The sequence below is a fragment of the Oratosquilla oratoria genome, chromosome 4 (assembly GCF_046742065.1).
Source record: "Oratosquilla oratoria isolate Oo_2021 chromosome 4, ASM4674206v1, whole genome shotgun sequence".
Classification (NCBI taxonomy): Eukaryota; Metazoa; Arthropoda; class Malacostraca; order Stomatopoda; family Squillidae; genus Oratosquilla; species Oratosquilla oratoria.
Window position 1 is genome coordinate 61,987,199 of NC_134780.1, and position 10,000 is coordinate 61,997,198.

Genomic DNA, 10,000 nt, shown 5'->3' on the forward strand with positions numbered 1-10,000 from the left:
CCTCCTCCTCCTCCTCCTGCATCTCTTCCTATGCTATGGCGTTGGTTTTGGCTCTCCAGCTGTTGCAGTGATGTGCTGGTGTTCTCCCATTTGCAAGCACTTGCTATGTATTACTGTAACACTGGATGTGCTTGTTCCCACCTGGGATCTCCCCCCCCACCCCTCCCTGCATGCATGCAAGCAAGCAGGCACTGGGCTGAGTGATGGTGCTTATGACTTGTCCTTGATTGTGCGCATGAGCGCATTTTTGCTTGTGCTTGTTTAGCTGTGGGATAAGATATCAGTGCTTGCCAAGCAGAGGGTGCGTAAGTGCGCAAGGGTATATTGTTTTGTTATTAGGAGAGGAGGCGCAACACGGATGAACTTCGTTTCTAATCCATCGCAGTAGTTTTATGAACTTTAGGTCCGCCCCGCCCAGAAAATTTTAATTCACAGAGAGGAGATGGCGTCGTTTCCCTCTAGTTGCATTCCGATTATTCATTTCTCAAAATCCTCATGATTAAAGTGTTCGGCTGACCAGTTGGATTGCTTAATTTCTTCCCTGCCACAAGGGCACTACACGACTTAATACACAACTCTGTCCACAGCCTGACTCAGAAGGAAAATAACTGTCGGCACATTGGAAGGTTAAATGCCTGATGAATGTATAGTTTTTGTTTCAATCAACAATAATGACTGAAGTATCATGCACATGAAGAATCGTCACTGAGCTCAGGAATGTCTTGTACTGGGTTTTCATTACAGTAGATGTCTTATGAAAGGTACAGGGGGCTTACATCCTATTACTGTTTGTATTTTGTCATGCATTTCTGTAACTGGATGTAAATGTGTATTGTATTTATCTAACTGTAATATATTAAGAACCAGAAGTACGTTCATGGTGCCTTGTCTCTTATTCTTCGACTATCGTGCTTGTGTGTGTGTGTGTGTGTGTGTGTGTGTGTGTGTGTGTGTGTGTGTGTGTGTGTGTGTGTGTGTGTGTGTGTGTGTGTGTGTGTGTGTGTGTGTGTGTGTGTGCGTGCGCGCGCGTGTGGGGGTGCACTTACTATTTCAAGACTTATAACCCGCAAGAATAGCCAACATACGTCCACCCAATTGTGATCTCGTGTACAAAAACAACATTCCCTCGCTACACGATACCACCGTCAGCTCTCCCTTGGCACAGTGACGTTCCTCGTGAGTCTTACATTGTCTTTCACATAACAATTTCATTCAGATGAAGGACCATTATCATACTAGATGAATCATAGCCATCCTATCTATCACCTACGCTAAAGTGACGTATTCTCTATTCATCTTAATCTTACGGAATTCCATTCACCTTTGGGAGCGTCAATCGATTGAAAACGGGGCGGGGGGTGGGTAGGGTGAGGTGGACATGTTTCTTAAACTCTCTTCATGTTAATCGTACTTCGGCTAACACGTCGATACGGAAGCCAAAACGTTAACCCACATTGGATGCAACGCGCCTTCTCCTCATTCAAGGGGACGCGCACTGGGGACACCTCTCTCCCTCCTCTCTCTGTCTCTCTCCTCCTCTCTCTCTCTCTCTCCAGTCAGAGGGCAGTCACCCAGACAACCCTCCACCCACCTCTCTCCTCCATCCTCCACCACTCCCCTCTACTGCACTCACTGCGCCCAGCTCCCCACGTGGTTTATCCCGCACCTCTCTCTCTCTCTCTCTCTCTCTCTCTTTTCTTTTCAATTTGTTTTCCTTTCTCTTTCACGCCTTTTCCCCTTCTCTCATTGTTCTCTCTCTTCTCGTATCTCTCTCTCTCTTTTCCTTTACCTTGCCGCTCTCTAACTCTTCCCTTCATCCATTCACAACGCCCATAACCGACTTCCACAACCTATTACAGGCCCACTGCATTTTGCGACGTCTATCGCGCCCCAGCTTCCGACTGTGATCCTTTACACCGCCCACTGGGCCGCCTCTCTCCCTTAATGCGCCCACGACCCACGCCCCAGCAGATCCCCCCCCGCCCATCTTCCCCCACTGAGCAGCTCTCCTCCCTTCGGCCCCCAGCCCCTGAGGTCCACTGCAGGAACCCATTTCGGCCAATATGCCCCCCTCCCCCCAAACACAAAAATCAATATTACTCGGTTTTAACCCACGAAGCCGACAGTATCGAGCCATCAAAGCAACCTCAGTTTTATCGCTACAGCCGAAGGCCTATCTTCCTCATCTGTAATTACGGTAATCAATGACGGGCCAACTAAGATGCGTCATGGCCCGCCTGTGGCCCTCCTTCTAGAGTGCCTAGGGTCAGGTGGATGACGAGGGTGGTGGGCAGCGGGCGTGGCGCCAGGGCGCATGCGTCAGGCCCTTACGTCGCGGTTCGTGGCGCCGCGCCACGCCACGCCGCGCCGCAACGCGCTTGTCAATGACCTGCGCGTGACGCAACATCGTCCACACATTCCGCAGCGCGGACCTCCGTGCCGCAGCCCACGGTTGCTGACTGGCACTTCGAAGGGTCAGCCGCGGCCCGGCACTCGCCGGCAACCGGCAGCGGTCATGGATCTACGTTCATCACACACACACAATGTCGGACGTAGAAGGAGAAACAGAAGACGAAGAAGGAGGAGTAGAAGAGAGTGTTGGAGGAGGAGGAGGAGGAGGAGGGGGAGGAGTACGAGGAAAAGTACAAGGAAAAATGAGGAGAAAGATGGAGGAGGAAGTATAGAAAGACAGGAGGGGAGAATGTGGAGAGGAGGATGAATAGGGGAGAAGGAAGGAGAAAGAGGAGGAAGAGGGGTAGGAGGTAAATGAAGAATAAGAGGAGGCGAAGAGGAAGAAGAGGAAGAGGAAGACGAGAAAGAGAAAGAGACGAAAAAGAGGAGGGGTGAGGAGGAAGAGGAGGAGGAGGAGGAAAAAAAGGAGGAGGAAGAGGAAGTGAAGGAGAAAGAGTTGTACCTTTGACGAAGAGGTCGAGAAGGAACGAGTTTGGAAACAGATGTAAACTGTTAACCAGTCAATAACATGGCTGGCCAGCGTTCGGCCTCAAGACGAGTAAATTTCCTCCTCATTCTTCCCGGTCCTCACTGCTCTCACCTTCCTCTTTTCCTGCACTCTGCCCCGCCCCCTTCCAAGCCTCGCTCGGCCACGCCAGGGCTGAGGAGAGGAGTGACCAAGCCGCCAGTTCATTGATGAGGTTATAACACAGGTGTACAATCACAGACACACAACAGGGTAATGGCTGTTGCTCACGAGTTTAGTATGTGGAGTAAGACCATGGTGAATCACACACAGACACACACACATTTTAGATGAAAAAATGAATAAATAAATAAGTATATATATATATATATATATATATATATATATATATATATATATAAATATAATACTTTAATACTGAAACACAAAAATATCGTATATCACACACACACACACACACACACACACACACACACACACACACACACACACACACACACACACACACACACACACACACACACACACACACCATTCTTGCTTAGGTGGAGCTTCTTATAGTTAAAAAAAAGATAATCTTCCAGCTTGTGATGAACGCAATTAACAATTCCTAATCCCCTTTTCTACGGCCTCGTAGTGCGTTCCTACTTCGAGTACCACCAGCCAGAAAGAATCCTTTCATCTCAAGTCTGTTCCTTCCATTATTTCTTTCCCATTAGATTTAGTAGTGCTTCTGTCTATTCTCTAAAGCAGCGTTTCCTAACCTTATCCGACCGTAAGGGCAGCCTCTGTAGTCAGGTTGAAGCAGTCCAGCACCCCCTAACTAATATCTTATTACTAGAATGATAAACGAAAGTGTATGTATGCCTCGCCTCCCAGCAGACCCTAGAATTTATTTCAGCACCTCCAGGGGGTATTAATAACCCAGGTTGGGAAAAGCTACTCTATAGTCTGGAAAAGATAAATAGAATTGCCTGAAACAAATTCTTGTACCAAGGCTTTCCTCATAGCCAGTTCACGTCGACTTCGGTCTATAATCAAAATCAAGGGTGCTTCCATTGCAATCCATCCAATAATCACTAAACAAAGGAAATGCTATCCTGACATTATCATGATGCTGGGAAGTGAAATACCAACTTGTCCATTCCCCTGTGTATTTCAGGGGAACAGGATTAATTGCCACATGTAACTGTGAATGAAGTGGTTACCACGGGGATGTCTAGAGGTTCAGAGAGATTACATGCTGGATTAAGATTATATTGATAACCTCCCATGATTGAGAGCAAGCCTCAACCCTCAGGAACACACGAAGGAAGCAGGCTACGGAAGCGGCTGAAGCTGAAATTGATTAAGAAGACCTCAGGTAGGGAATAAATTAAAGGCCTACGGGGAAAGAAAATGAGTAGGCAATCAAAGCGATGATGTTATTTATGTGTGTATAAGAACCTTCTCATACGTGCTCGTGGTCTGAGAAGTGGTGTCAACTTAAATGCAGTCTATGAATTTTTACTCGCACACATACGCCCACATACCCACATACATGTGTATTCATACATACATACATATATATATATATACATATGTGTGTGTGTGTGTGTGTATGTATGTATATATATATATATATATATATATATATATATATATATATATATATATATATATTCACACAGGGTTCTTTCCTGGGAAAAGTGTATTCGGTCAGTAGACTAACACGAGTGTTAAAACAAACACAAACAATAATTATTGCCGACTTGCGGTTTTTACCTGTAGTCTACACAACACACTCGTCTCGCATCGGCACGGACGCGTAATTAGTGCAAACAAATGGATGCACATCCATAAGCTTGAAACTCCCCACTTTGTAATCTTCATGTAATACTCAGTCACATGGGATAATTTTGACTGTTGGTTTAAATCCTTTTAAAAAATTTGGCGTATTTTTCAGACTGACTTTGGCATCTTTTTAATCTCTTGTCCTGAGTCCGATCCTTAACTGAACAAAGTTATCTGGCATTTTTTGGAACTAAATAGATAAATAGAAAATAAATAAATAAATAAATAAATAAACAATTAAAAGTGCCCCAGCATTGAAGCCCAAGCATTCTTGTGGATAGGTACTGTAGCTTACGAAACATGCAAGATACACTGTCGGTACCATATCGTGATAACCATAGCATTTATCTGCTGTTCTATCTTATCATACAATGAAATGAACAGGCTTAAGGCCGTGTGATATGTCTGTTCGTATGTGTGTAAGTGGCTAGATTTACAGTCTCGCTATATCTAAATATAATTATAAAGTTCACTTGATGGTTCATAGTTTGAAAGCAGTATAATCTACGGATCCTCATCATATTTAGTATTTTTTTCCGTTCGTGAATATTTTTCTATAAATTCTATGAAAAATACATATACATCTTTATAATTTCCTTGAACTAATAATCTTGATCAGTTTTGTGTAATATAGTGTTAGGGATTTTTTTTTCTAACTCGTAAAGCAGATATGAAATTATTAGTTTGTCCAGGCTTTTCTCTTGCCTAATGCCATGGATATGAATGAGACTTTCAATATACATAGATCTTAATCCAGGAGGAGTTATAATGTAAAAAGTTCCTGGGATAATAATCTATATATAAAATGACGAATGAAACATATTCTCCGTTATCATCTTCTGCCATACCCTGTAGCATTTTACCGCAGACGGACCTACGACCAGTCCCTTGAGTGAGGTCTTCCAGAAAAGAGACTCCTTTCGAGATAATAAAATAACAAGAGTGAAGGATGATAAAGAGAAGAACTAAGGTAAGCAAAAGATGGATTTCATGGCTGAACAAGGATCCAAAGGAGAGGAACAAGGTAAAAGAGTAAATGCACGAAGAATTGAAGGGGCGAATCGATCATGGAGGACTAACAGACGAGATAACTACGATTCCTGACATGGCGAGAGAGGGAGTACATCTCATGAGGGGCGAGGAAATTTGTTTCAGTTTCACTTCCTGTTATACCTCGAGACGTTGAGATTCATCAATTTAGTTGGGTCAGTCACCTGGGGGAAATCCGACAGTACTGAATATAATAATATATTATATTGGCGAAATAAAGTGATCTGTTTGCATGCTATGTACATCGACGTCGTGTGAGAGTGTTACAGTGTGTGTGCGTGAGTGTGTGTGTGTGTGTGTGTGTGTGTGTGTGTGTGTGTGAGAGAGAGAGAGAGAGAGAGAGAGAGAGAGAGAGAGAGAGAGAGAGAGAGAGAGAGAGAGAGAGAGAGAGAGAGAGAGAGAGAGAGAGAGAGAGAGAGAGAGAGAGAGAGAGCCTGGGTCACCTTTTTCATGTCCATTCATAGCCTCCCTTGCCCAAGTTTCCATTTCAGATGATTCTTTCTTAACCTCCTCGTGCATGTTTCACACCCAATCGACCTGTAGTGTTCTTGGTCTTTCTCTCCCTTTTCTCTTTTCTCTTTATATGGGGTACTGATTGCATGTTTTAGAGAGTCAATATCTTGGGGACATTAATGAGATTCGTACGAACCAAGTCAGTATTCTTTTATGACTGGTGACTAATCCTCTTAAAAATAAAAAGATAAAAAGATAAAAATAGAAAAGAAAAAACTACTTAACAGTTTTAACCTCTGCTTTCCCTACTGTTCTCCTTAAATCTTTCCTTTACCATCTCAATGACATCATTTCATTACGATATTATCCCCAAGGACAGAAGCTCCTGGATATTTCCGAAAAAAGAAATTACAAAACAGTCTCTCCTCGCGTCGTATTGGCACAGTGTACTGTTCCGGTGATCGTCGTTTTCTTTAAAATTCCCAGTGCCGTTTGAGTGGCACTTTTCCTTTCATTCTGGGTGATGCCGCCAGCCTATATCATTCACTTCTTTAGCGCAACTTCAAGAGCAAAAGGGCCTTGTCGTTTACCTCTATTTATTCTATTCGTAATGGACACTGGGTATCGTTTTTTTATGGGGGGCGAAAAAAATATCCCTCCCAATAATTCTGATGACTGTGTCGACTAAGTATATATATATATATATATATATATATACATATATATATATATATATATACACATATATACATACATACATATATATATATATATATATATATACAGTATATATATATACATATATATATATATATTTATATACATATGTGTGTGTGTGTGTGTGTGTGTGTGTGTGTGTGTGTGTGTGTGTGTGTGTGTGTGTGTGTGTGTGTGTGTGTGTGTGTGTGTGTGTGTGTGTGTGTGTGTGTGTGTGTGTGCCGGATGCCTGTACTGCGACTACAGGTGCGGGAGCCTGGAGCCATTCACCTTCGCCACACCAATTCTCCTTTTCTCTAAACATTTGTTCCCTATTGGCTTTACTCTTTCTGGATTTTCCCTCTTTCTTATCTACCTTACCCTCTTTACCAACGATGACCGTGTGTGTGTGTGTGTGTGTGTGTGTGTGTGTGTGTGTGTGTGTGTGTGTGTGTGTGTGTGTGTGTGTGTGTGTGTGTGTATGCGTGTGTGTGTGTGCGTGTGTGTAAAATAGAAGGGAGGAGCCGGGATCATTCTTCTAGCCTTTCACTATGGGAACCCAAGTAAAGTGTTCTTAAATTTTATCCCAGTTTTAAATTTAGATTACCTTAATAAACCTAGTGTTTTCTTCGTCTGTTTGAATATGGCTGAGAAAAAAATACCATTTGAAGACGTTTAGCTCCTTGGAACTTTTCAAGTACTTGAGATTTTTTTTTCCCATCACTGACGACTCTCTCCACTTCAATCGCATTACCGTTTGTTGTAATCCCTCCGCCACATTTTGAAATTCCAAACTTATGTTTCTGCTTCCAACTTACTTATTTCTTTTCTCCAAGCACTCCCCTGCAGTGTTTGCCACGTTTGCCACCCTATATCCAGTCTCCTCTCACCTTTCTTTTACTTTCTAAACATTATAAAAGTCTTCCATTCTCTCTTTATTATTTTTGAAGGACATCATCTAAAAATATCCCAGTTTCTCTCACTATTCTATTTCTATATATCTTTTGACGTGACCGCGCTTCGATTGTTTGAATATGCTTTCCATATGCCTCACAAACTCACTAGACAATCCGTCTGAATCCCTAGTACTTTCACCAATCCACTAGCCGAGCGTCCACATCTTGGTCTCATACAGATGCACAAGTTCACCGACGATAACCACATCCCCAGCCTTTGTTTTCATTGACACTCTCCTCCTTGCTCACATCATATTTTCTTTCTCATTAGTTGGCACGTGCATCTTGGCTTACTCCTCCGTTCGCCTCCACATCCACCCAAAGTATTCAAACACTTTCACTTCCCCCAGCCTGTCACCTTTCAACTCTGTTCTTGAGGCACCTCTTCTACTTTTTTCCAGGCTTTATAATCTTGCTTTTATTTACGTCTACTCTCACTTTTCCCCTTTCACACAGCATTTCACTGATCCTTAAAGGTTTCCTCCATTACCCCCAACAGCCCATGAACACACTGTACATCCAACATATGGTTTCAGGTCTGCTTTTCCCTTCCTTCCCACGTGTCGACTTCTCTTAATTTCCCATTTACTTTTTCTCGCCGTTCCATTCATAAATGTGTTTATCATCCACGGGGACATCACATAACCCGTCTCAGTCCCTTCCTATGGCTGAACCATTTTGCCTTCTTTATACACACCTTCATTCATGCCTTTCTCTCCTTAATAAGAAAGAAAATAATAGTCTTCACTCTCAGCTACTTCCATTCAATCCAGTTCCTCACGTGACTTTCCATACTAAGTTCCTTTCTACACAATCATGTATTTATTCTTGACTTATAAACAACACACACACACACACACACACACACACACACACACACACACACACACACACACACACACACACACACACACACACACACACACAAACACGCTGCAAAACCTAAGTATCATACAGCTTCATTACATGATGATGATATATAGTTTACAAAAAAGATCTCACTCCCATGAACCTGAAATACTTCACGAAATATAAATAACCCTGACAAAGAAAACCTTTAGTTTTAGAAGCTGAAATTGGTACCCCTGGGAGGACCCACGTATGGGACATTTACCTTTGATGGAATTAGACTTCTTGTCCGCTGCTGACGGGGGTCTGTTTGTTGGTGTCGGCGTGGAGGAAGACGGCGTCGTGGTGTCTACAGAATCCCCCGTGACTTCCCTCTCCCACCCGGGACCAAAGATTTCACTTAGGATATCCATGGTCTCCAAATACCACGTGAACGATTTTCCTCAATGCAGTTGTGTCGCCGAGGGCTCAAGGCCCACTTGATCCTTCCCTACACTCCAGCTGATGGCGGTGGACGGGGTGGGCAGAGGCGCTGGGAAGAGGAAAGGGTAAGGTAGATCTTGCTACCTTCTCACCCGTTCTCCGTGGGGGGTCTAGTTGCCACTTGTACACGGGTTTGCAGAGCACACAAACGTCTACGCCATGCCACTAAACGTTCACTGTTGTCTCAAGGCTCAGTAACAAATGTTATGGCTTCAGACACCAATGTCACTAGCTGTCAATCACCTACAAGCACCAATCAACAATAATAAGAATGCCCAGTGTATACGAACTTCCTTTGCAAAGCACTTGATATCAGCACATAAGAGGGAGGTGTTACAAGCAACACTACACTTAGCACAGATAAGTAACACAGGACGTGGTCTAGCGACAAGATTCAAAAAGCTCGGTCGGGAAATGGTTTAGTAATGAAAAATAATATACAAATCATTTTCCTTCCTCGCACTGTATGTTGCTGTCAAAGGTCAGTGACCGACGGGGTATACACACACACTCACACACACATACACACATACAAACAGACTGATGGGCGAGGCGGCGACACTTCTCCACACGTCAGATAAAAGGGGTGGGGGGAGGGCACTGCCCCAGTTGCACGAGATAAAGTAACTTCACAGCGATTATCACCACTATCCGGCGTGTAAAGCCTGTGGCTTCGTCTCACAGAATCACTAGCCGCTCAACACGCGTTCGGCGACCCTCTTCAGCCTCCTCACCACGAGAG

The 10,000-nt window shown here is 43.6% G+C and overlaps 1 protein-coding gene across 7 annotated transcripts in view; it reads right to left on the reverse strand.

The window, feature by feature from the left end:
- Positions 1–10,000, reverse strand: part of Hr3 (nuclear hormone receptor 3 ROR-beta) — a 624,231-nt gene that overhangs the window by 161,494 nt on the left and 452,737 nt on the right. The window contains exon 1 of one of the 7 annotated variants that reach the window (XM_076184244.1): positions 9,041–9,441. The exons of the other annotated variants lie outside the window; for them this stretch is intronic. Coding sequence (XP_076040359.1) covers positions 9,041–9,188 — 148 coding nt within the window. The 5' untranslated portion in view covers positions 9,189–9,441. Of the gene's footprint in view, positions 1–9,040; positions 9,442–10,000 lie in introns of those variants that run through there. 7 annotated transcript variants of the gene reach the window in all.